This window comes from Tauraco erythrolophus, chromosome 15 (genome assembly GCF_009769465.1).
Source record: "Tauraco erythrolophus isolate bTauEry1 chromosome 15, bTauEry1.pri, whole genome shotgun sequence".
Lineage (NCBI taxonomy): Eukaryota > Metazoa > Chordata > Aves > Musophagiformes > Musophagidae > Tauraco > Tauraco erythrolophus.
In genome coordinates this window covers 5,613,958-5,639,659 of record NC_141479.1, presented here as the reverse complement: position 1 = coordinate 5,639,659, position 25,702 = coordinate 5,613,958, and the positions used below count along the sequence as shown (strand labels likewise).

The following is a 25,702-nucleotide window of genomic DNA, read 5'->3' as shown; positions in this document are numbered from 1 at the left end:
AACGGCAGGGCAAGGAACAGGCCCGGTCCCCGGGAACACCCTCCTCTCCCGCCCCGGCCCGCCCGCCATTCCCGCTGCCCCGCACGCCCTCTGGGACGCGGGGCCGGGGCAGCCGCCGCGGTGCACGCCGGGAGCAGAGTCTCGCATCGTCCCGGGCGTGGTGCGCCTGCGCGCAGCGCGGCCGCGGACGGGCCGAGCGCGGGCCGCCCCAGCCAATGAGCGGCCGCGGCGCGGCGGCGGGGGTGGAGCCCGGCGCGGGGCTGTTTGGATTCGAACGCGCGTCGCCAGCCGGCGGGGCGCGGCGCAGGCGCAGTGCGGGCCGCGCGCGCTGCCCCCTAGCGCCGGGGCGGCGGGATGCCGGGCGGGGAGGAGGACGAGGCCGAGCCGGGGCCCGGGGGCGGCCCCCCCGCCGCCCCCTCCCCGCCGGCCGAGGAGGGGGACACCCGTCAGCGCTACGAGGAGCTCTGCAGCAGCCTCAACATGGACGAGCGCGCCCGCTCCGAGGCCTGGCTGAGCTACCAGAGCATGAAGCGCAACTACACCCTGGAGGTGAGGGGCGGCGCGGCTGAGGCGGCGGGTGAGGGGGAGCCGCTCCGCTGAGGCGACGGCCCCCGGACTGGCGGCCCGGCGGGAGGGAGAGGGTTAAGCGGGGGGAGGGAAGGGGACGGCCCTTGATGCGCGGCGGCCGCTCCCTCACACCGCCGGGCGGTAGCGCAGCCGAGTGGGGGCACGTCCCGCCCGCGCAGCGCGGCCCGTCGGCCTTCGGCCCGCCCGGGGGTCGCGCCTCAGCCGCGGGAAGCGCCGCCGAGGGACGTTCCGCCCCCGCCCGGCTCCGCGCCGCGATGGCGGCCGCGGGGCTACCGTGGGCCCTCCCGCCCCCCTTCCGGCTACTGAAATTGGGAAAAAAATCACAATCCTGAGTCGCAGCGGTGAAAAGGCGTTAAAAATAAACGCGGCCCCGTCGCTGCAGCCTTTCCGCTTTCAGCCGTTCGGCTGGCGAGCGTCATGTCGCTGTCCCGGTGGGCGTTTCTCGGTGGCTGTTGCCGTTCACAAGTTGCCCGAGCAGATGTTTCCAGCGCAGTTACCACAGGTTGGGGTTTGCCTGAGGGTGGCACAGAACTTGGCGAGTGGTTAAAAGCGCGCAGGGTTTGTAACATCGTTCTTCAAAACGGTCACACGAAGTGACGCACCCGCTTGCTTTGGGAGATGCCTTTTCCCGGATGGGTTTTTAAAAGCAAAGGTGGCGCTTGTGATGCATCGTGTCCGTTCAGAGGTATTCGCCCTTCCTTAGGGCTTCCCTTTCCGCAACCGTGCAGCTCCCGGTGCAGCGCAAAGGCGGCTTCGCACGGGTGGAAGGCGGTCAGTCCTGCGGCGCCCGGAGCTGCGCGCGTCTGCCGGAGGAAGGGAGTGTGCTGGTCTGAAAGCGCCTCTGTCACACGCTGCTCCTAACCGTCAGAAAGAAAACCTGCCTTTTCCCCCAAGGTCTGTCCTCGCTGGGACCCGAGAAACCTACAGCATCGCATTCTGTACTCCTTTTCTTACTGCCCTCCTATTAAAACTTTTTTTCTTTAATCGAAGAGGGAGAATAAGAATTGAAAGGTTTTCCTTGCAATTACTGTCTTTAGGTACCAGATTGAGTAATTGTTCTGTTGTGTAATACAGAGAAAAATGGAAACTATGTTTTTCTGTTCGAGGCAGAAGAATGTTCTGATAGGAAGGAACTGTAGCTTTTATGTTTGTTTTTTTTAACACTAAGGCTAATGTTTTGGTTTTTAACAAAATGGTATTGTAGGAGAAGAGCAACACAAAATATATTGTTAAACTTTGGGAGAAATGTGGAATTTATAAAGGTAACTACATAATATTAGTTTTGACATAGTTCAGTGTTTAGCATCTGTTTTTCTTGTAGGTGAAAACACAGAGCGGCTCAACAGAACTTCAAAACAACTGATCAACTTGGGTTGAACTTAATTTGTTTAGGGTGCAGTTTTATCCTTTTTCCTGATGCTGGGTGCATAGCTGAAAAGTACGTTTTCCTTTTCGGTGAAGTCTTGTAAGTGCCTGCTGTTTGAATCCACAGGGAAATGACCTGCATTGGCTGGCATGTGCCTTGTATGTGGCTTGCAGAAAAGCAGTTCCAACTGTGAGCAAAGGGACAGCTGAGGGAAATTATGTATCTTTAACCAGAATTTTGCGCTGTTCAGAACAAAGGTAACTTTTTTTTTTGGTAGTTTTTAAACACAAAGTTTCAAAGGCTACTTATCAGCTTGTGAAATATAGGAATTGAGTATAAAGGCTAAACATCTTTATTTTGTTAGAAGGCTTCAGTTTTCATGTATTCATGCTTTATGAAACTAAAGTGATGTCAGAATCTCATAAACAAGTTTGTATCAAATGTTTGTGTCCATAAAGCAATGAAGAAAAACTTCCTGAAAGAATTGACGTTATTTATTACCAATCTGATTGTTTTGTAACAATTTAGTAGATTGGCAAAAAAAAAAAAAGTTCTTACGCACTTTTTCTCCTCTTCTTTACTGTTGAAGCATTGCTATTGATTTAAACAATACAAAGCTGTTCCTTTAAAACCTTTTTTTTTTTCCAAATCACAAATTTAGAGAATTGAATGTGGATAAATAAATGAAAGCCAAACTTATGAAGTGAAATTTACTGAAGCTTAGGTTTTTTTCATACTTGGTAGAATGTTCTTCACATTATAGAACTCAGAATCTGTTTGTTGTAAGTTAATAAATTATTCAGAAAAATGAGGGAAATTTGATTATGGAATAATCTGACCGTTGGAGCTCATCGTCTCTTTGTGAGGAAAAGCCAAGAACTGTGAATATATAGTTACCATGATCATCAACCGAGGATATAAAAATATTTTCCAATTGTCTGAGCTCATCCTCGTTTATGGGTGAAAGACTGGCTCTGAGTACGTTGTCGTGTTTGCAATGCCACACCATTTTATCAGTAGTTTGGGAAGTAGAAATTACACTTTTGTTGAAAACATACAGTGTATTTCTGCAAAAAAAAAACCCTTCCAGATCTAACCTGTTTGGTATTTTCAGCTTGATCGAGTTTTTTAACAAGATGAAAAAGTGGGAAGACATGGCAAATCTACCTTCCCAATTCAGAGAACGAACCGAGAGATTAGAGAGAAACTTTACAGTTTCTGCAGTCATTTTTAAGAAATATGAGCCCATTTTCCAGGACGTTTTCAGATACCCTCAAGAAGATCAACCTCGTCAACAGAGAGGGAGAAAACAGAGGTATGTTTCTGCAATTTCCAGAGATTACTGGTACAAAAATACAGTGAAGTTGCTCAGTTGTTTTAGTTGTATTTTTGATGGTGTTTTCGTAGTAGTTCTTTATAATGTCAGAGTTGATCAGTCCGTTATTGCTCGCAGCAATTTTTGAATCTTTTTTACAGTTTCGAATCTGACATGGTGCAAGAAATCCCAAAGCTGTTAAGTTTCTGTGATTCGGGGGGTGGGAGAAAGGGGAGAGATTAAAATCAGCCTGTAAAGAAGAGAAACGTTAGTATTTTTAAAATGAGGAAGACTGGAAGAATTTGATCGTTGTACGATCAGTATAGCCCAATAGTTCATAGAGCAACTCAGCCTGTTTCACTGCCTGGTAATTCCCATTGTTTTTGTCATAGCTGCAGATTTTCTGGATGTTTTACTTTATAGCAGAAGCTTTATTTCTTTGTTACTGTTCGTATTAGGAGTGCTGCAAAAATTAAGTGCTGGCCTTCTTTTCTGGTGGTTCTGATTTAACAAGATTTTTGTCTGCTCATGCCAGCATTAGCATGGCTTACATTTCTCTGTGCCACCTTCTTTGCTGCTTTGTTCTATCCTGAGGATGAGCTGCGATCCATGACCTAGCACTTCCAGTGATACGTTGTGTGGAAACAAGGAATGATGCTGTGGAGTTACAAAAATCGATGCTAGGGGACAGTTGGGTTTTTTTATTATTTGTTTGTTTTTAAATCCATCCAGTAAATACTTAAGCATGGTTTCTGATTTTTATTTTTTTTTTAGAGGGGGAGAATCAAAAAAATTGGATGGATTGGTTACCTTTGTCAAGGTTTTTATGTGACCAAGAACACAAACTGAACTTACTAGCCAGAAATGTGGAAGTAGGAAGGATATTTAGGAAAACCATCCAGTATGGTACACGTGCCAGTATTAAGATATAACAAATCCTCAATAGCTGCAGAATTTTTTGTTTAAGAAGGGGCCTCATGAATGAGTTATATTTTATTTGAAAGCAATTTAAACACAGACCAGCAGAGGAGCTTAGTTCTGATAAACATCTAACACGTTTCGAAATTCCCTGTACTATAGAAAGTGCTTTACATTAGTACACGGGTGACGCTCTTGTGACCACACAGTTGTGAAAGTCTTGCCCGTACTGAGTGTGTTGGTGTCAACACAGTGTAACCTCTGAGAACAGTTATCCGTGCTTGTGTTGCTCAGAATGCTTACGGAGAAGGAATCTCAGCTTTTGCTCTCCAACTATTTCGATGACTACATGTACCATTTGTTGTATGAAAAGCAGAAATAACATATTCTGTAGATTTTAAATTCAGATACTTACTTACCTGTTCTTTGGAACTAAGGTCACAGTTTTGCCATAAAGAAAACATTTAGCTATCCGTGTTTAGCATTAAATTTAGAGCAATTTTTGGCTCGAGTCTTGGCCTGCTTCTGATGGAATCTGCTGTAGTCGCGTTTGAGTCATTACGTGCAGACTGAGACTGAGGTTCCGCTTGCGTCTGCGCTACACCAGTGTGTGGCTTGCTTTACTACCTGTAGTGAGGTTTTTGTGGGAAGGGTTTAAGCTTTGAGAGTGAAGGAATGTGGTATGATGTTCTGCCAGCCTTAATTCATTGAGCTTATTGGGTGCCTTTTTGCTGTGTTTTTCCCCAAAAGGCGACAACCATGTACCGTGACTGAAGTTTTCCAGTTTTGTTGGGTGCTGTTTGTTCATGCAAAAGGTAAGAGATTAGAAAAGGGATTAAATATGGAAAACCTGGTTTTGTTAGTCATTATCGTATATCAGTCTTTAAACATTGAATAGGTGCAGGAATTTCTGAATTCGGAAATGCCTTTGGAGAAGGGGCTTCCTGTAGAAGAGCCTGAAAGAATGTATTCTGTCTTCCTTTCCCCAGCTGTGTATTTTACCACACTTCTCAGATGCACTACTGTATTTCCAAATAGTTTGGTAGCTTTTATGCGGAACGTTTTTACAAAGTTTCCAGTATTGAGTAGACTTCTGCTGTAATTCCAAGGGAAAAAAAGTAGCTTAGAATTTTAGTGATGAATTCATATGTAGGTGGTGTTGCAATTAGGTAATATATGTGTGTTTACTAGGAACAAAGACTATTTAAATTCCTCCTAAGTTTCCAGCAACACGAAAATATTTAATGAATTTTTTCCTACAACCTAGTAAAAATTTATCATAAAACTCTAGATGTGAATACTTTCACACTAGTATCACAGATGGCATTCTAATTCTTTTGGTAGCCTATGTGCCTCCCTACCTTTTTCAAAAATAAGCACTCAGCAACTGTACCAAATAACTGTATGCATTACCCAGGGGGTCTGCATGTGCCTGTCTTCCAAGGGTGATTTTCTCCTGCGTTATGTACTACTATATATACAAGGGTGATATGTACTGCGTGACATAGCAGTACATATACCGATGGCTGACTGTCTTGAAGGCTTTGGAACATGTTGTGTTTCCTTTGGAACATGCAAGGGCATCCTCTGTGAACACGCTTCTGTAGAAATAACGCAGTGAACAGACAATGTATTGCAATGTATGGATCACCTTTATCGTAAGAGCAGCCTTGAAGCTAGGAAGAATAGCAGAGGATTTCAGGGGTTTTTCTTGATAGTGACTGATGGGGAAAAATCCGTGGGAGGGAACAGGATTAAATCCTTATTTTAGGCTTAAATTGTTGAGTCATCCAACATATAGTCTATAGTCTTTCTTCATCAAACCTGCACCTTAAAGAGTTGCTGCATAGCCAGGGCTTTATCCAGGTACTGCTTGGATGAGTGTTCACTGACACAGTGGGAATTCTGTATAAGTAAGGCAGTGTTTTGAGGAGAATAAAAGAGAAGGTTGATATTCCTCACTGAAATAACATCTTTGTAAATTTAAGTCCATTGATAATTTCCAGAGATTTTTAAATAAGTTTTCATAAGATAACTACTAGTAGAAGAAAACTAATCGTGTAATTTCTACAAGGAAAGGGAAAAAGGAATTTTGTTTTGGTTTTGAGGTGTGCGGTGGGTTGTTTTTTTCCAATTTAAAGGTAAATCAGTGTTCAGATTCCTGCAGTGTGCTGTGGTTTCCTTAATTGGCTGTTTTGAGGATGGGACAGAGTAGGCTGTCACAACATTGAATTACCTGGCACTGGTTTTGTTCAGTGCAGATGAGCCTTTCTTTCTGCACTGTACCGTGCTCCCTTTTGGAAAGTTCCTGGCAGCATCACTGGACCTTCATGTCCTCGTGCAAAGCTCAGGAAGGGCGTGGTATTGCACGAAGTGTCCTGAACACTGTGCCTGGTGTAGAAGATGCCTTTTTCCAATAGGCTGCAAATTCCACTTAATTGGGGAAGATAAATCTTTCCTAAACAAGTATGTTGCTTGCAGCCCTGAAACACAGTGCGATTTTAATCTTTTTTTGTTTTTCAGTCCAGAATAGCTCTCAAGTAGTATGAAGTGTCTGTTCAGTTCCACTGGGTGCAGAGGAGAGGTCGTACTGTGCTGTATTCCCAGTCAGGACTGTACTTCTCTAGCACTTAGGCAACTGAGAGAGTACGTAGGTCAGTCTGAAAAATCATAGTATTTTCTTTTCCCTTTTATAAAAACCCCGCTTCTGTGCATAGATTGGACAGTTGACAAGGTTCAAAGGGACTTTATGAGTCTCCCTGTTCCTAATTAACTACATCATCAATTAACCACGTGTTAATTGGCGAGCAGTTTCCAACATACAAATTAGAGAACGCCATGCTGATAATGTAGCCTATTCAGCTTCACAAGAAAAAAGAAAATTTACGGTAATTATAAACTGTAAAAGTAGTCACAAGTGGTGAATTTGTTAAAATATGGCAGCACAAAAATGTAAACTAAACGTTGACCATTTAAAGCATTAAATATCCCTGTTAAGTTTTGTTGGCGGTTCCGAGGGTTGGCAGTGATCCTTATGGTGGCAGCCACCCGTCGGTGGCAAGTTGAGGCTTGTCTCTGATTCCAGAGACGTTCAGTTTCACAAATGCCCAGAGTGCAGATGTTGGTCATACCTCCGGAGCGCGCTGCAAAGCAGGATGGTGGCTCTGCTGTGCCAGACTGCAGTCCTTGTGCACTGTTTGTAAGAATTCGGCTTTAAACTCTCTGCCTTGACTTTTTCTTTGCTTTAAAATGGAAATGAAAAAAAAATCTCTTCTGCACTGAGATAATTGTGTTTTCATATTTGGTGCTAGGTCGTGAAAGGGAGTGGCAAGCTATTGTTTGAAATGTCAGTGACAAATCATGTGTGTGGTGCTGTAAAATTAGATTTATTTTTGACTGTGCTGACAGTAGCGATTGCCATGTTGGACTTCATAGTTATGAAAGTGAACTTATGTTACGAGAGCTACTTCTTTTTATTGATTAGCATTTTGCTATTGTATTTAGGACTTTCATTGCTTTGCTGTGAACTTTTAATGGTTTGGAAATAACTGATAAATGAGTACCGTTAATATAAGTTTAAAGCAGGCTTTATTATTTTAAATAGTTCCATTTGTCTGTATTGAAATTCTTTTTCTTTTAACAAACATGGAATCAGAAAATTGAATATAAGTTTGAACAAACTGGTATGTTACTGGTGGAAAAGTAACAACGTAATTTAGAAAAATTCTTTAATCATATATACAGTCTGATGTGTTCGGAGTTTGTTACTATATGACAGATCTCTTCAAGGAGTTAAAGCTGTTCTTATAGTGGGCTCAGCTGGCTGCTTTGGAGCTTACCTGGAAAAAAAAAAAAAAAGAGTTGAAGAGTTACTAGTGTTGAGTGATAGAAAATCATCATGCTGTGCATGTAAATTAATGGAATTGTGATTTATGGTACTAATTAATGATGGAGTTTATGTCACAAGACTGTTTTTAGCTATGGCCATTTCCTCTGAAGGAGTGTCATAAACCTAAACGAGTTCAGTGAAGAGTCTGAACATAATCTTTGTGGAAGGTGATAAAAGAGTGGAGTGGTTAAGGATTCTTCTCTACAGAAAGGGAATAAAAAATACTTTAGAGATATATGAAATAAAGCTACATTGTAAATCAGATCAGAGATATACGTTTTAACTCTTTTGTAAAGCACAATAGAAATAAATTTATTACAGCTTGTAATGAGCATGCCCCCAACAGAATTTTTATAGGGAAAAGAGACTGGTGAAGAAAAATCATCTCCTGACTTTGGGTTTGGACTCTATTCTGAAGAATAGAGATTCATTCTGGAGAAGGAGGGGGAGTTGAAGGAGGGGAGCACTTGCTTTTTCTGGGACATTTGAGCACTTGGCCTTATCCTAGCAGAAGTTAAGAAGTTCTTTACAACACTTCCCAGCAACGCAAAATTGGGGAAAATGAAGGACTCGTCTGGAACCCGTTCTTCCCCCTTGTGTGCCTCAAGAACCAGATTGTGCTTCAGGCAGGTGGAGTAGAGTCTGTTGAAGGACAGAACTTGTGTTGCCCGAGTTATGGTAACAAATTTGCCTCCCTTGAGGCGGTTTGCTTTGTGCTGTTCGTGCTGCTTCAAGATATTTATGGACTGATTAATCAGATTACCGAGAAGGAGGGAGTCTGCAATGTCACATTTATCAACGTTTTGGTAAGGTTTGTTTTCAAAACAGCGCAATTTGAGTTCCTGCACAATTGCTGCTGTTCTTGAAAACATATTTTACTATTATATTTGCTGTATTTTATTAAGTGTGTGTCTGTTTTACTACCTGCATTTCTATCTGGATATTTATAGTCACCAAAGTCTCTTATTTCCGAGACTGTTATTGATTGTAATACAAATCTCAACAGTTTCTTTGTTAAAAGAATGTTAAATCTATGCAAATTTTAATTAATCTCTTATGTCTTTCTAATATTGAAGGTAATTTTCCTATGATCAGTGATGACTTGGTCAATTCCTACCATCTGTTGTTATGTGCTTTGGATCTGGTGTATGGAAATGCTCTCCAGTGTCCTAACCGTAAGGAACTTCTGAATCCTAATTTTAAAGGTGTGTTGAAAAAAACTGTCATCTTTATCCAAAGCCTCCAAGAACTTCTAAGGCTACTGAAATTAATAAGAGCCTATGTGGCAGAGAATAAATTGAATAATACTGATTTGAAATATGTGGGAATTACTATTTTCTGTATCTGACTACACAGTTAGATCTCTATTAATGTAGTATGTAATAACAGACTACTGAATTTTGTCAATAATATAGTAAGTCAAGAATTTAATTTACTATGGAAATAATACTATTGAAGGAAGCTCCAAAGTAAAAATTTCAATTAATAACCTTTTAATGTCAGCAATGAAAGAGTGCATAATGACGCAGTCGTTACTGGACGTGCTCAGACTGGAGTGTTCCCATGAGGCAGCAGTTTGGAAAGAGCCGGTGTTCAAACATGAGAGTAGCAACTTGATTGTTTCTCTCTCATTTCTGGGTTGCTGCTGTTCTCTTTCTGAAGAGAGTGGAAATGTAGGTTGACTTGAAAACCAGAAATATTTAATAAATGAGTGGTGAGAAGTTTCCACTGAATTTCTGATGTCATTCTTTCCAGAGTTACACTTCGTTTTCAGTGCTGGACAGTATTCACCTTTACTTTGTAGTGGTTCGAATGTGAACTGGGACCGTTATCTCAAATTTATTTGACTAAATATTGTAGTTCACAGGTGTTTGATCGATTTTCTATTAAAACCAATATTTTTATCACTTAATACCTAATTTTGTAAAATCTCTAACTCAAAATTGACTTGATAATGTTACCAAATTGAGTGGGGATTCTATAATTGATGATTCTTTCAAGGGAACTAATTAGTTTACCATTTTAATTTCATGCTACCAAGATTACACAGCATAGGATTTAACTTTAATAAGAAGACAGGATGTGGATTTGCAAAATTAAATAATGTAGTATTCTTAATTCTAGGTCTACCTGAAGACTTTCATAGTAAGGATTACAAAGTATCATCTGATCCTCCCTGCATCATTGAAAAGCTGTGTTCCTTACATTATGGGTTAGTTTTGGAAGCAAAAGGCATAAAGGAACATTTTTGGAAGCCATATATTCGGAAACTTTTTGACAAAAAGGTTGGTCGATAAATTGGCAGCATGGAAAAATTTCTCCTTACTGATTGTCTTCAGAACCTTTTTAAGAACTGAAATGTCCACTCTTTGTTCTTAACTGTCTTACAGCTTTTGAAAGGAAAAGACGAAAATCTGACTGGATTTCTCGATCCTGGGAACTTCGGAGATAGCTTGTGAGTCGCTGTGTTTGCGGTTTGGTTTTGCTGATTATCCCTCCCAGCTGGAGCACAGTTGCCCTTGCGTTGCCCCAGTATCAGCAGCGCTGGGCAGTTGACTTGCGTGTTCATTACCGTTTGTACATTACGTGGCGTTTCAGTGCCTTTTCCTCGAGGTGGTGCGGTCCGAGGCACAGCTGAAAGTGGAACGATTCGTCAGGATGGTGTGACTTGGCGTCAGCTTTTGTTCTTATTTTTCTATTTTTCCTCGAGGGTTTTTTGTGTATAACTCAAAGCATTAGTGTGAAGATGATGTGGGAGCACATTGAGTGAGTGGGAAGTGGGATGGAAAAACTGGGTTTGGTGATATTTTTTTCTTTATAAACCTAGAGATTCTTATGAGTAGGACTTATTTTCTTTTAAATGTTATGAAAATGGTAAGCGAGGGTTATGATGACATGATGCTGTGTAAGTTCTTGAGGAGTTTCCAGCCAAATACGAGTTCTCAGCATTTTATTATGTTCCTCCCACAGCTGTACTAAATGGAAAAATAATGTCCTTGCCACTGTCACATTTAAGAGATGTAGATTTTAAAGGAACTCCAACGCTTAAGTTGGGGTTAAAAGAAGTTCTGAGGTAGACTTGCAGCAGGCCAGAACTGTGTTCATTCAGTCAGCAGGTGAACAAAGCACTGTCTGAATGAAGGGGGTTTTGAGTCTGTGCTTTTCTTTCTGCCGTAGCAAAGCCATCAACAAGGCCTACGAGGAGTATGTTTTGTCAGTAGGAAATCTGGATGAGCGAATATTTCTCGGGGAGGATGCAGACGAAGAAATTGGAACTCTCACAAGGTGCTTAAGTACAACTGCAGGAGTGGAAACAGCTGAGAGAGTACAAGTGAAGCATAATTTGCAGCAGCACTTCGACAGGGTGAGTGTGACATGGTCTGTGTGGCTGTTTTACATGGAGAATGAGTTGAGTTATGGCTGGTGAAGAGAAGCATCTACTGAAAATTGTCATCTCTATTGTTCAAGGTGATCAGGGAGCATACACAGCACAGCTGATTAGATTTTGTAATTGATTAGATACAGCGTTCACTTTGGGGGGTTTGGACAGAATTTCTCCATGCGTTCAGGTTTTCTGTGATTAAATCCAGTGTAGAGAATATTTAGGTGGTTACCTAAAGAGAGGTCTTTAGGTAAATCTTTAGGTGGAGATTTTCAAGCACAGCAGAGCGGGCAGTTCTCCGTGGTGGTTTGGCAGGTGCTGACTTGTCCTGCAGCTGTCGGGGCCCTCCGGAGCCGTCTGTCCGACCTCCCCTTCCCTCATGCCCTGTCCCGTGTGCAGAGCTGCTCACACACGCAGAGCTGCTCAGCGTTTTGCTCTGTGCAATCTTTTTGTCTCTGCTTAACAGATGTGCTCCAGGTGTTAGTACCGCGTCAGTGTACACTTTTAGTTAGATCACTAGGGAATAGTTTTCACCTTGCTTGCCTAAAAGCATGATCCATAGATACATCTTTATGTGTGACTAGTAAAATAGCACAGAATGTGGTCTTTGAGAGGATAAAGAGCACTACGTGTTTCAGAACAATAAACTAAAGACCTACAAATATCAGGGCTTTGGGATGACTGGAGTAGCTTTTGAAAACAGGCACAGGCTTTGGATACAGGCATGTATGCATGATATAGGATATCAAAGAGTTCCTGAAGATGGAAAAGAGATCTTCAAGGAGGAAGGGTAGAAGGCAGGCAAATAAAGAAGGATATAAGCTGTATTAGCACAATCAGATCACAGAGAGCAAAAGGATAAAACAGTCTAGGTCACCGAAACAGTGACGTGGTCTGTTCCAGAGAGCCGGTTGATGGCTTTTGGCGTTCCGGAGGGAGAAGATCAAAACAACCTTATCTGCAAAGGTGGTGCAAATAGTTATTCCTTTGCTTCTGATCCATTTAAAGAAACAATCAGCCACTGAATGTTGCTGGCATAGCTCTGGGGGCATGACTCTGGTAGGTTTGTGTTGTGGTGAAGCGATGTGGCCTGTAGGACACCTGTAGGTGGTGCTCTGGGGAGCGTGGGGGGAGCCCTGTGTCCTGCAGGGGTGTGGAGGCAGAACAGGAACACTCCTAGAGTGCGGGGGGGAACGTGGGAGGAGTGGTGGGGGCCTGATGTCATGGTGAAAAGACTGCAAAATGTCATGTATTGATTAAAATAAGGAAAACCTTTCTTGGTTAATTGTGCAATTAGGTAATTAGAAGATGTGTTGGTTTTGCTGTACGCTAATAGAAGGAACATCCTTGATGTGATAGTATTTTGATGTGATGACTTGATCTGATGAAAATGAATTAAAATTGATAGGACAAGGGGCAATGGATTCAAACTGAAAGAGGGGAGATTTCGATTAGATATAAGGAAGAAATTTTTCACTCAGGGTGGTGAGGCACTGGAACAGGTTGCCCAGAGAAGTTGTGGATGCCCCATCCCTGGAAGTGTTCAAGGCCAGGTTGGATGAGGCTTTGGGCAACCTGGTGTAGTGGAGGATATCTCTGCCCATGGCAGGGGGGTTGGAACTAGATGATCTTTAAGGTCCCTTCCAACCCAAACCATTCTGTGATTCTATGATTCTATAAAATGCTAATTGTTAGATTCAGGAGGACTTTTCATGTGAGGAGTTAAACATGCTGAAAGGAAACCCTGGCTCAGCACACTTTCCTCACAAGCTGCAGCTACCTGTAGTACTCAAGGGATCTTAAGAAGGGACTGCCGGGATGTTTTGGGATTTTTGAGACTGACCTAGTTGTTTGACACGTCACTGCCGGTATCGGCATTCATTGTGAGGTCACCTCCTCTTTGTCTGTATGTTTATCCAGTGCTGCTCGACACGAACATCAGGTGGCACAGAGAACTCTTGCGTTGCTGGCTGTTGGCTGAGTCAGGAACTAGTTTGGGCTGTGTGGTTCCTAACTGTTTTTTCCAGGCATGTATCACAACTCAGGATGAGAATTCTAGAGACGGACACTTCTCGGTTATGACCCGTATCTGATCTGAGTTTTATCATAGTGTACAGCGACATGTTTATTTTTTGTCTCTTCAGTCCAAATCACTTAGGATTTCAACCCCGCTTACTGGCCGCAAGTATATTAAAGAGAGCAACCCATATGTGACACCCGTTTCCATAGCAACGTACAGTTTGAGCCGCCTCCATACGATGCTGGCAGGACTGAAGAATGCCCCCAGTGAAAATCTGGAGCAAGTATTCAGGTAAGTTTGACCTTTAGGTAACCAAATAATTGTTATTTTTAAAATAGTTTTAATAGCAAATGTTAATGGTGAACAGTGGAATTTAAAATGTGAATGAGTCTTGAAAGGTTCTGGAGTAAAACAGGACCCAGATTTAAATTCCAGAAGCCTTTGTTCTCTTCATTTCGACACATTTGTGCTTAAGAGGCTGATGGTTGTGAGAACATACAGCGTTTAAACCCCAACAGGGCTGAGCTTCTCTAACAGCAAATACAACATTTTCAGGACGTTTCTTCTTCCTACTTAGCAAATCTCACTGCGTAGCAAATCGCTCCATACTGTAGGAGATGCCAAGTAAAACTTACTCTCCGTGTAGATGAACTGTTGCTTCAGGTACAATGTATTTTAAAACCATTTTTGTATCCCATGGAAAACGCTGTTTAAATATTTATCCCTGATCATGAAAAGATGTGCATATTTACGACAATGTACACAATATTAACAATAACGTGCAGTGCACAGTTCGCAACACACACCGTGAGGCACAGGCGGGTGTGTCTGTATTGCTGTGCAAGGTATTTACAGTGTCTGCTTTCATCATATTATAAAGATAGTTGTAGATTTTTTATTTTTGTTTTTGTCTTAGTAGGAATAGTATGTTGAAAATGTTTTATTTTTATTTTCAGGGCATGTTCCAGAGACCCTTCTCAATCTATTGCAAACCGAGTAAAAGAAATGTTTGAAGTATACTGCCAGAGCATGCAGTCTGAAGGAGAATTCAGTAATTTTTCCAAAGGTGGGAAACGTTTTACTTACACAGATAAGAATTAAAATGCCTGTAAACACATCGATCTCTCGTAATTAACTTACAGCTTTAATTCCAGGTTCTACTTTAGCACAAGTGTCTTTTCTATTACTTTTGCCTTATCCTGTATTCTTAGGGCATGGCAAATTTCAACCCTGCACACAATTTTGTAATCAATCAGCCCTAGCTGAAATCACTGGTATTTGATGATACTTCCAGTGCTACAGAAGTGAAACAAAAAGCACCGTTCAGGGAACCAGTTTTTCTCTCAAATACAAGAACAATAGCTATGGCATGGATTCTGTGACAGGAATGAAAAATCTGACTAACTGTAGTCTTTAAAAGCCTCACAGCAGTTTCAGCTTACACAGAAGGATAGGTTAGCACAGACCATAAAATCCTGCCAGTATAGCCACAAAGCACTATCTGCAGAGTTGTGATTTGTGAAGTGCATGAGGACAGGCTGAAAACAAAGATGCTCTTGACCACCCTGTTTCTTAACAGGGCCGTATGTTCTTGTCAGCACAGCTGCTTCAGGGTTTGCTGTTGCACAGTGCAGGTTGGATCCATACAGGCACACATTGCAACGTATTTCCTGAACTTGAAATATGTATCTGTATTGTTCCATACAGTGTTTTCATCAAAATCTGACTTCAGTAGTAAGGTTTTCTGCTCTGCGTTCTCAATTTAGTGCAGCACAGGAGAGGGATTCCTGAGTTGACCTTAACTGTTTTAGTCCTGAAAGTATGGCAGTGCAGAAATCCTCACAGACTACTAAATTGTTGTATCTCTGTAGCTTAAGATGAATATAATTCTTTTATGGCATTTTAGAATACTGTTTCTATTTAAAATTCCTGCAGATGTTGCTAGTAAGCATTTTCGTCGTGCTGAGGTGCTGTACTACAAGGTCTTGGAGTCAGTCATTGAGCAAGAGAGGAGGAGACTGGGAGACGCTGACTTATCTGTAAGGAAAACTCATCAAATTGTACCTTATTTTTGAAGTGGGATCTACAAAAACGAGGCCAGTTGTAGAGCAGAACAGGCAGCTGTTTAACATGAGGGTCAGTCTCTGAAAGGTGGCCCGTAAGTACACCTGGGTGGAAGAAAAAGTGTACGAGAAATCATTTGTGTGTGCAAACACAGGTGAAATTTTTAACGAGTAAAGATGGGTCGTTTTGGGTTCTGTTTTGGCTCTTACAAAATAGCATCTCTAATTTTTATAAGCTTAGTAATGGTGCTGTTGAGGCAGAACAGGAAGCGTTTCATTGTTCTACAGTGACGCTGTAAATTACGCACCAAGATTTGCGACTCCCTTGCAGGCAGTACTGGAGCAAGACGTGTTTCACAGATCCCTGCTGGCCTGTTGCCTGGAGATCGTTACCTTCACATATAAGCCACCTGGAAACTTCCCGCTCATCACTGACATATTTGACATTCCAGTTTATCATTTCTATAAGGTAAGGTGTTTGACAGCTAGGAATGTTGATCAAGCCATGAGTACTCTGCTGACTGCTGTTAAGCAGTAATCTCCTTACCTCCATGTTAACTTGCACATTAACCCTTCATTTTCAGCTTTGCCCCTTTTTGTGCTGAAAAAATATTACCCAAGTGACTGTCATTCTGGGGTGTGTCTTGGGCGTGTAAAAGTCAAAGTACTGCTAGCAGTTCAACACAGGAGCAGTATCCAAGTATCTGTGTCGTAACTAATGGATTATTGTTTTATCCTGAGCTGCTGTTGCAGCTGTGCTGCAACAGAGCTTCACAAGTTTGGTTTGTTGAGAAAGGTACAAGATCTGTCTTCTGATAAAACCGCAAAGACAACATAGGATTGAGCCATAGTAATGCAGCCTTAATATTGCTTACAGTCTCCTTTTCCTTGAAAATCAGGAATCAGATCTTTCTGTAAGAAGAAATATATGGAATGAGTACATTATGTTGCTGATAATTATCTGCCTTACAGGTCATTGAGGTTTTCATTAGAGCAGAGGATGGCCTTTGTCGGGAAGTAGTAAAACACCTCAATCACATTGAAGAACAGATCTTGGAAAGCATGGCATGGAAACAGGAGTCCATACTGTGGGACAGAATCAGAGATAATGAAAACAGAGTTCCTAGTTGTGAAGAGGTGAGCACTTCTTCTTGTATTTTTCATAGTTTTCCTAATCAGATAAGAGGGTAGAGAGTGGAGGTTACACCCTGAAGGAGAGGCTGTGCATGTCCCAATTTCAGCTTCACCCGACAAGCACAAAGAAAACAGAGACTGTAGCGTGCTCTGCTCTGTCCATGAACATCTCAACAGTGACATCCGAACCGGGGACGTGCAGCTGAGATGACTTTCACCCAGGATTTGCCTAGTGTAGCAGAATAATGAACAAAGTGGACACGCAGGACGGTTTGGACCAGTCACTCACCCTTGAGTCCTAGGCAAGAAGAAATGTTGAAGACAGTACAGACTTGTAGTTGTAGTCACAGAAAGATTGTTACGAGTACAGTATCGAGTAGTACAATCACTACAGAGTTTAAGTTTTTCAGTTCTTATTGTTTCCATACAGCTTTGCTGTTCAAAATTTGCAGTGCAGCAGCTTTTGTTCCGTAGTCCATCTGTGACACAGACACTCTAATACCTGTTTTAGGTAATGCCACCTCAGTATTTTGAGAGATCTGCTGGGAACAGTGTCGTAGGTTCACCACTGACGCCAAGACGGATAAATGAGGTTCGCACTGAAGCTGGAGGACTAGGAAAAGGTGAGACTTTTTCAAGCACAAAACATACTTGCACTCCTTAGCTTTAAAAATTAAAGCCATAGGCTAAGTGCTGTACAGCACGGAGGGTGCTTTAATGTCAATGTGCAATTAATTGCAGACGTGTAAATGGTATTCCTGTTGCACCTCGCACAGTTGGGGCAGATGCCTGCGGTTGTTACTTCAGTGTGAACAGAACACTGGTTTGATAGAGGGTTTTTTAGGAGGTTGTGTGTATGAACAGCATCAATATATGTATACATATATATATTTTTATATATATAAAATGTTAAATAGTATATATTACATTAAATAATATTTATACACACGCGACTTGTGTTCTAAGCAGGAGCAGTTTGTTTTATTGTTGTACCAGAATAGAAGCTCCACTATGTATTGAGTTAGGTGAAGTCTCAAACTTTTTTCCTGGAAAAATAAAAACGTAATACATTAGGTTAGAAAAGTATTAAACACAGCATTATTTGAGGTTGTCATCTCTAAAAGCAACCTGTAAGCCACAAATGTAGACATAAAGAACTTTTAAAGATGCTTCCTGAAGATTTCTGCATGACATATTTTGGCTGTCAGTACATTTCTGTCATGTATTTGTACAATAAGGGGTAATACAACACGAGTTAAATTACGTGTGTGTGACTTGTTTCATCCACAGGCCTTTCATCCTCTCCCACGACCCTGTACGACAGGTACAGTTCTCCCACAGCCAACCCCACGAGGAGAAGACTGTTTGTCGATAACGATAACGCCTCTGACAGCGGCACCGCAGTCCGCGTGTCCCAGCAGCCCGTGGTGAGCACCGTGCCAGTGCAGAACGTCAGCCCCGAAGCCATGTCAGTGACGCCGGTGCCCGGCCAGACGCTGGTCACAGTGGCAACTGCCACCGTGACGGCCAATAACGGGCAAACCGTTACCATCCCAGTACAAGGTGAGAGAAAAGCTACTGTGGAAGTATTCAGGCTTGTTCCTGTCAGAGTAATAGTGCACCATAAGGGGGAAAGGGGCACACAGCACGCCAGTGCAGAAAAAAGTATGTTTAAGGATTCATAATTGGGAACAATTGTGTGAATAGGTGAGCAGAACATGTACAGCACAACGGTGTTCTGACTGCCACCATCTATTCTACAAAACTTTGTTATTTCACTCCACTTTCCTTCCTGAACTAGCATGGGATGAAAGTTGCATTAGGATTAAAAACTTAGCTCAAGTTCATTATCTTCTTGTCTCCTTATGATAAAAAGTCCAAAGTATTTTAATGAAACAATTTCATATATAATATACTAAGTATATAGTTAAAGTTATAAGCAACTAATAAAAGAATTACTGAATTCTTAAAAAAAAACACCTCAACAAAAACACAAGCAACCACAAAACACACACCTCCCACCACCACGCCTCACTCTTATTTCTGACTCTCTCTTTCTTAAATTACAGGTATAGCCAATGAAAATGGAGGAATAACTTTCTTCCCCGTCCAGGTGAATGTGGGTACCCAGCCTCAGGCTGTCTCTGGTGCCATTCAGCCTCTCAGTGCCCAGACTCTTGCTGGTACCCTGAACACTCAGATGACTGGAGCCACACTGCAGTTACCCGGCCAGTTAACCGTGCAGCAGATCCCTCCTGGAGAGCAGAGACAAGCCCAGCAGTTTACCACTGTCACGTCCAGCAGGCCTCGCAAGATGGGCTCACTTTCACTCTTCTTTAGAAAGGTACTTTCTACTCTAATTTGTGCTTTGCTGAGATTGTATTTTGGCAAGTCTTCAGTAATTTTTCAAGTATGGACTTAGTAATAAGGAAATATAAATTTTCAAAAGTTAATCTATACCCTTTGTCTATTCATGGAGACACCTGGAGAGTAGTTTTCTTATGCAGGCAACTTCTCACTAGCAAAGGAGCAGACTGGCCCCACAGCCAGCACGAGCTGCGAAGCAGACTGTGTTCTTGGCCAGCAGGTTCTGAAAGGTGTCCATTTTCTTTAAGGCTCTCTGAAAGAAGAAAACTCACCTTTGAGACATTCTGGCTTATCCAGTACAGTGGTTTCTGTAGGCTCTGCAGTGCCTGTCCTGCACTCAGGATAATCCATGGGTTTTCTTAGCATCAGTACCATACAGGGAATGTCTGTGTCTTGCAAGCAAAAAAGTTGAATTTTGTCGTTGTTCTTTTGGCTGATTGTTTGCACCAGTTGCACAGAGTGGGCATGTCTGAACCGCCCTTACCCTTAGCTGGGTAAGAAAAGCCGCTCAGCGGTGGCCCTGAGCCCAGTCTTCATTCCCACAGGTGTATCATCTGGCGAGCGTTCGTCTGCGCGACCTCTGTGTCAAACTCGATATCTCTGATGAGCTGCGGAAAAAGATCTGGACGTGTTTTGAGTATTCCTTGGTGCACTGCCCTGAAATCATGATGGATAGGCATCTGGATCAGCTGCTGATGTGTGCCATCTATGTAATGGCGAAGGTAAGGTGAATAAAGAGAAACAAACAAACAACTTCTTTAAGACTTCATATTCCAAAGATTATGATTCTTCAAAAAAACCCCAAACAAAACCAACCAAACAACACACAAAACAACCCACAGAAAAAACTATTAACCTCTTCTGTCCATCTACTCTTAGGTTACTAAGGAAGACAGATCATTTCAGAACATTATGCGCTGCTATCGGACACAGCCACAAGCCAAGAGTCACGTAAGTACAGTCAGTATTAAAGGGTGGTAATCTGGTTCATTAAATGCTTTAGTTCTGTTTGCTTTTTCAGGTAACACCTAGTGTTAAATGAATGCAATCTGTGAGCCGTTCTCCTCAAAAGACAGCAGTCATATCCAAAATTCTGCACTACTGAAAGCTTTCTATGCTAAACTATACCTAAACCAGAAAATATCTTTACTTGGAACCTAAGGAGGCGGTGCCTACCGGATAATACTCCTCTGAGGAGTCTGTATTTTCCCCTGTCAGAAGCAATTTGATACCACAATGCAGTTTCTAAAAAGTAGATACATCATGCAGACTATTGTTTCCTGACTTGTCTAATCATCCATCCTTTGTTATGCTCCTCTTTATCCCGCAGGTATATCGGAGTGTCCTGATAAAAGGCAGGAGACGACGACGATGCTCTGGCAGCAGTGACAGCAGTAGTCAGCAGAACTCACCCACAGACAGAAGTAAAGAGAGAAACAAAGAAAGAAGTGAGTGATTCCAGATGTTTGTTTTGAATTCTGTTTCCAAAACAGTGTGCATAAAGTAAGAGTTGTATTTTGTGTCACTCCACCCCTAACAGTTCCTTCTTTTGGAAGGAACTTGTGTCCAAGTTTCCTTGGACACAATTAAGAATATATTGATAACGTTTAAGAGTTGCTGTAACTCAAGCTTAGCATTACACCCACTTTGACAGTTCTGAACCCGTCACACAGGAGCGTGCCGTGCTGGCTGCCCTCAACTCGAGTTCACTGTTCACCAGAGAACAGCCTTAGTAGAACGAAAGGCAGCGGGTGCTGCTCGCCGTGTTCACAGCAACTCCCTTCCTTACAACAGTCCTGAAGCTGCAGCCGTTTCTTTGCGGTAGCTGGCTGTCTTCAGAGATGGGAACAAACCAGCCCCCCACAGCGTCTGTTTAGCCCGTCTGACATCTCTGAAGCTTCTCTCCTTGATACTTGAACTGACGTTTTCCTTGAATTAACTTTTATAATGGAAGGCAAATAAGGTGATATTGTACCACTAGTTTTCAAGATACTTAATAGACAACAGTATAAACTGCAGGTATTAATGTTTTCTGTCACAAAGAAGTGGCAGGGAGGGGAGAAAAGAATTCCATGTATTTCGCAACTTGCTACATTAAAGCAGCAGGAAGTATTGCCCAGCCAAGTATTTCTACTACTGGCTGAAAAAGACTGCCCGTCCTTCTCTGAAATTGCGCCAGCTGGCAGCAAGAGCTCCTGTTAGAAGTACAGCACAAGTGCCTGAAACATGGAGCTTTAGCTCACATTGTGGTGAGACTCAGCTTATGCAGAAAAGCCACTTGCAGTTTTATCCAGTGAGAAGTTAGAAATCAGACGTGTTTCTGAGTACACGTACACAGCAGTTGGTTGGTCTTGCACAACATACTGCTCTTGTGTAAGGAAAGCTGCTAAAGGAACAAAATTAGCATCATTGACACCAGATTCAGTCACTATCTGCAATTCCAACATCTGGAACGCAGTTTTGCACACAGCCGAACATCTGGGAGGGAAGGGATGGGAGTGCCTTGAACAGTTGAGGTGACTAAAGGGAGGTGGCTCTCGCCCTCACAGCCAGCAGAGACTCCAGCCCGGTGATGCGATCCAGCAGCACCCTGCCGGTCCCCCACCCTAGCAGCGCTCCCCCAACCCCCACCCGGCTGACGGGTGCCAACAGCGACACGGAGGAGGAAGAGCGAGGGGACCTTATACAATTCTACAACAACATCTACATCGAGCAGATTAAAGAATTCGCCCTCAAGTATACATCAAGTGCAGTAAGTTCAATTCTCTGCTTTTCATTAGTACATAGGTCTTTTTACTGTTGGTACAGTAAAGTACTCTTAGCTGACCTCACTGTGTGCAAATTCAAGGGGTTAATTTTTTTATGACATTAATTTCACCTCAAGGACCTACTCTGCTGCTGAAGTATTAAGTACCTTTGATGCCCACTTGCTGTTTCCTGTCTGAAATGCACAGCGCTGAGCAACGTCATCTGCCAGCCTTAGGGTTAGAAAAGTAAATTAAAAAAATACTAATCTGGTGCAGTAACACACCAACACTTGCAGCTGTTCTAAATATGTACGGTGACATCAGGGAAAAAACACTCAACTGTGTTTAAGGTGACAAACTCCCAAAAGCCTGACTGTAGTGACGCCTGCGATCAGACGCCGATTACTGAGTGATTTCCATTTTCTGTTGAGCAGACGGACTCTCCTCCGCTCTCACCCTACCCGTTCGTACGGATTGGCTCCCCTCGCAGGATACAGCTCTCCCAGAATCACCCTGTCTACATCTCGCCACACAAAAACGAGTCTACTCTCTCTCCTCGAGAGAAAATATTCTACTATTTCAGCAGCAGCCCATCTAAGGTGAGACTGAAGGGTTTTAGTTTACTTTCAAAAATCCTTAACGCTGCCTTTTCTTGCTGGCAGTGAAATGAGAGAAGATCGTACAACATACCTCCCTGTTTACATTGGTTAAGATGTACCTTCCCACCTAACGCTCGCCAAACCCATTCAGTTATCTAAGAAGCTGTAAAGCGTCAGGTGGCCAGGCTGCTGCACACGTTCAGGAGTTACTCTTTGTGCTGGCACACCTGAAAGACCCAGGAGATAGGGCAGTGGTGCCCTTTGCTGTCAGGTAACAGCTGGGGTGCGGGGTTGGAGGCTGCTCAAGGAGCAGAACACCAAGTACAGTTGCGTGCTCTTACCTGCCATGGGAGGGAAAAGCCCGGACAACAACTAGCTTGTAACATGAGAAGACTTACCAGGTGACTAATAACTAAATCCCGTGATCTCTGGTCACCAAAAAGGAAGCAGAAATCTTCCTTCAGAAGCATCTTCCTTCTAGATGGGAATTGTTGCATCTATGGTGTAAGGTAACAGTTTTAACTATGGATGGGAGGCCTTTCAGCTCTACGTGTGCTGAAACCACAAGCTTGCTCGAGTCCCAGTAAGACTGCAGCATACTCTGTAATGGAAAGACCAGTACAGCGACTAGAAAGGTCAGTCTGTCACAGGAAGCACTTTGTGCAGTACAGATCTCCAGAAATAAATGTAATTCTGCTGCAATGCAACCAGCAGAAGTTCACGTTGTATTTTGGTAGTCGCAATAATGGGAGATAATGCTGCTTTTCCCTCCCCCCCTCCTCTCTCCAGAGGCTAAAGGAAATTAACAGCATGGTTAGAACTGGAGAAACTCCAACAAAGAAGAGAGGCATTCTCTTGGAAGATGGTACTGAAGCACCAGCTAAGCGCATCTGTCAGGAGAATCACACCGCGCTGTTAAGACGACTACAAGATGTAGCAAATGACCGAGGGTCTCACTGATTCTGCTGTTTCAGCACAGGTATTCCTTTCTGCGGCCAGGCTGCTGAGCACATCCCATGGATTCACCAGGCCTTTGCAAGGGCCTTGAGCCAGGCTGTCCTCTTCCCACCGCACAGCCCTGGTCGTGACCCATCTCCTGCCAGGCTGTGCTGAGCCTTTGAGTTGTCAGGAAGGGGCCGGAGGAGAGTCCCCCTTGATGCCCGAGACAGGGAGGATGCTCCTCACACCCCGCGCCCCACCCTGTGGTTAAACTAACCACAAGCCAAGCGATCCGACTCCAGGCTCTGGCTTCAGAAGCAGCCAGGGAGCTTTTTGTTGCTTGGAGAACGTGTCCCTAACGCAGCTTTCTGTGCTTCCTACCTTGCAACAGGTGTCTCAATCCCTTTGTTCCGACCAGTCCACTTCCAGTGTTCTTACCAGTGCTTTACTGCCTTCATCTTTGCACTGGAAAGTCAGACGTGCATCAGAGGTAGGAGCGCTGCACCAGGAGAAACGCATTTCAACAGTCTCCGCGTTTTTACAATAACAACCTCCACTAAAACAACAACTTACAAGCAATATTCTAGCATAGACCAGTTCTGCTTGGAAAGGGAAGATGGGAATAACCTTTTTTAGCCCTGAAGGAAGCTGTCTGAGTGGACCCTTTTCACAGTCAGGATGTTCCGTGTGCCCCTGAAAACCACCACGTTCTTTTGCTTTAATGTTTGGGCACCATGTTGTATAAAGGTAGATAATCCTGTTTATGCATTTTTTTAGCTGTGCAATGTTTTAAGGTGAACTCTTGTTCCAAAGGTGGCACTTTCGATGGGGCTGGGAAGCGTTTTTAAGGCAGATGAGTTTTGCTGTATATTTGCAACGGCACTTTCTAAATGTGAATATTTTTTTCAAAGGCTGACTTGAGATGTCTTTCTGCATTGAAGCAATTTGACTTTTGTATTTATTTTCAAATTGATGTCCCGTAGCTCCCCTCTTCAGCAAATGGCATCAAGAATCCATTTTAACTTGATGCCTGTGCAGTAAGGAATGCGGGAAGCCAGGGATGTTTGCTTTTTCAAGGAATTTTATATGCTTGCAATGTTTCTCCAGATGGCTTTTCTTGAGAGTCAGGGACTGGCCACCTCGCTTTCTCAGTAGAAGGATGGTGGTGTCCATCTCTTACAACGTATACTTAGCTTTTTTGTTTGTTTTTTTAAGGACAAGACATGGGGGAGTTTGGTATTGGGTTCTTTTTAATGGACTAAATCAGGCTGCCTGGGAGAAATCTCTCTCCTACTACCAGGACAAGAAAGCAGTGCATATTAGACTTACTAGTGGTTTTCATTTAAAATAATTCCAAAATACCAGACTTAGGAGGAAGGCATTAAACATACTAACAACCATTACAGTATTCCAATTTACTCCTCTCCAGTGATGTAACTGGGGACAGTGTTGTTCATATAAAGTGTAGGACATGCGGATTCTAGTTGGTTTTATAAGGAAGCAAAAGTTAAAAGCTCTATGTTTTCAGTCATTCCTGCTCCTCTGAGTAATGGGAAAATTTAGGACTTAATTTCACTGTAAATTCAATTAAAGTCACATAAAAGCATTTTTCATTCTTACCTGCATAACAAACAGGCTGAAGTCGAGAAATTGTGTAGATGTTTCTGTAAAAATATTTATGAAATTGTCAGACAGTTGTCACTCTGTACCATTTACATTACTTTGTATGAAAATATCGCAAGTGTATTTTTCAATAAAGAATTTATAAACTCACAATTTTATGTTACTGTGTTAAAAAAGCATTTCATGTGCCAAGCTGAAAACAGGCTGCAGCTCTCAAACACGAGGTTTGACTGAGCAAAATCAAATATCAACCTGATCGTATTGCTGGGGTCCACAGGGCACGTGCTATACTCAATTGCAAGAACATCAGTCAAAATTGCAAGAACATCAGTCAAACATTAATTAATGCTTTAAAATAATAATCAAGCTTATTAGTCACACAACAAGGGAAAGGGTTTACTCTTGCCCTGGTTTAGTCATCATGTTTGTTCTGAACGCGTTTCCTCCTGCTGCTCTGCCAGAACTTGGCAGAGCGGAGCCTGCGGAGGGACCGTGCCAAGGACAGTCCACACCGGGAAGTCTTTCTGGAGTGCAGCCACAGGCTCCTGGTGCTGCTCCTCTTCACGGAGGAGGGGGCGGCAGTGGCACCTACACTGCCGAAGAGGACCCCAGAACAAAAGGGAGCTGCTCTGGCTGCTGTGCAGGAGCTTTTGATACAAGATCTCACATTTTAATGCAGTGAAAGCGGAATTATTTTCATACCTACCAGCCTACGTGCTCATGTTTGAACTAAATCAGGGAAATTTCTAAGA

At 42.9% G+C, this 25,702-nt stretch overlaps 1 protein-coding gene across 4 annotated transcripts; it reads left to right on the top strand.

Annotated features, from left to right (window-relative positions):
* The first annotated feature begins 354 nt into the window (after positions 1–354).
* Positions 355–25,097, top strand: RBL2 (RB transcriptional corepressor like 2). Of its 4 annotated transcripts, XM_086620970.1 has the most exons (23): positions 355–549; positions 2,081–2,211; positions 3,069–3,269; positions 4,938–5,002; positions 9,153–9,281; positions 10,201–10,361; positions 10,467–10,531; positions 11,254–11,440; positions 13,603–13,769; positions 14,435–14,544; positions 15,414–15,517; positions 15,873–16,010; positions 16,514–16,678; positions 17,187–17,298; positions 17,966–18,238; positions 18,745–19,019; positions 19,588–19,764; positions 19,922–19,993; positions 20,373–20,490; positions 21,592–21,794; positions 22,224–22,388; positions 23,178–23,367; positions 23,719–25,097. In XM_086620970.1, exons 1-22 carry the CDS (start codon positions 355–357, stop codon positions 23,346–23,348), a joined length of 3,384 nt encoding a protein of 1,127 aa, XP_086477096.1. In that variant the 3' UTR covers positions 23,349–23,367; positions 23,719–25,097. The 4 variants fall into 4 exon arrangements, with proteins under 4 accessions (XP_086477096.1, XP_086477095.1, XP_086477097.1 ...); XM_086620969.1 differs by having other exon boundaries at positions 23,178–25,097; XM_086620971.1 differs by having other exon boundaries at positions 22,221–22,388; positions 23,178–25,097.
* Positions 25,098–25,702: the final 605 nt, after the last annotated feature.

Bases quoted from the DNA above. Each gene is read 5' to 3' on its own strand.
- RBL2 (XM_086620971.1), top strand. From the start codon at position 355: ATGCCGGGCGGGGAGGAGGACGAGGCCGAGCCGGGGCCCGGGGGCGGC. The intron at 5,003-9,152 runs GTAAGAGATTAG...CTAATATTGAAG, and splicing joins GCTGTTTGTTCATGCAAAAG to GTAATTTTCCTATGATCAGT. The intron at 16,011-16,513 runs GTAAGGTGTTTG...TCTGCCTTACAG, and splicing joins CAGTTTATCATTTCTATAAG to GTCATTGAGGTTTTCATTAG.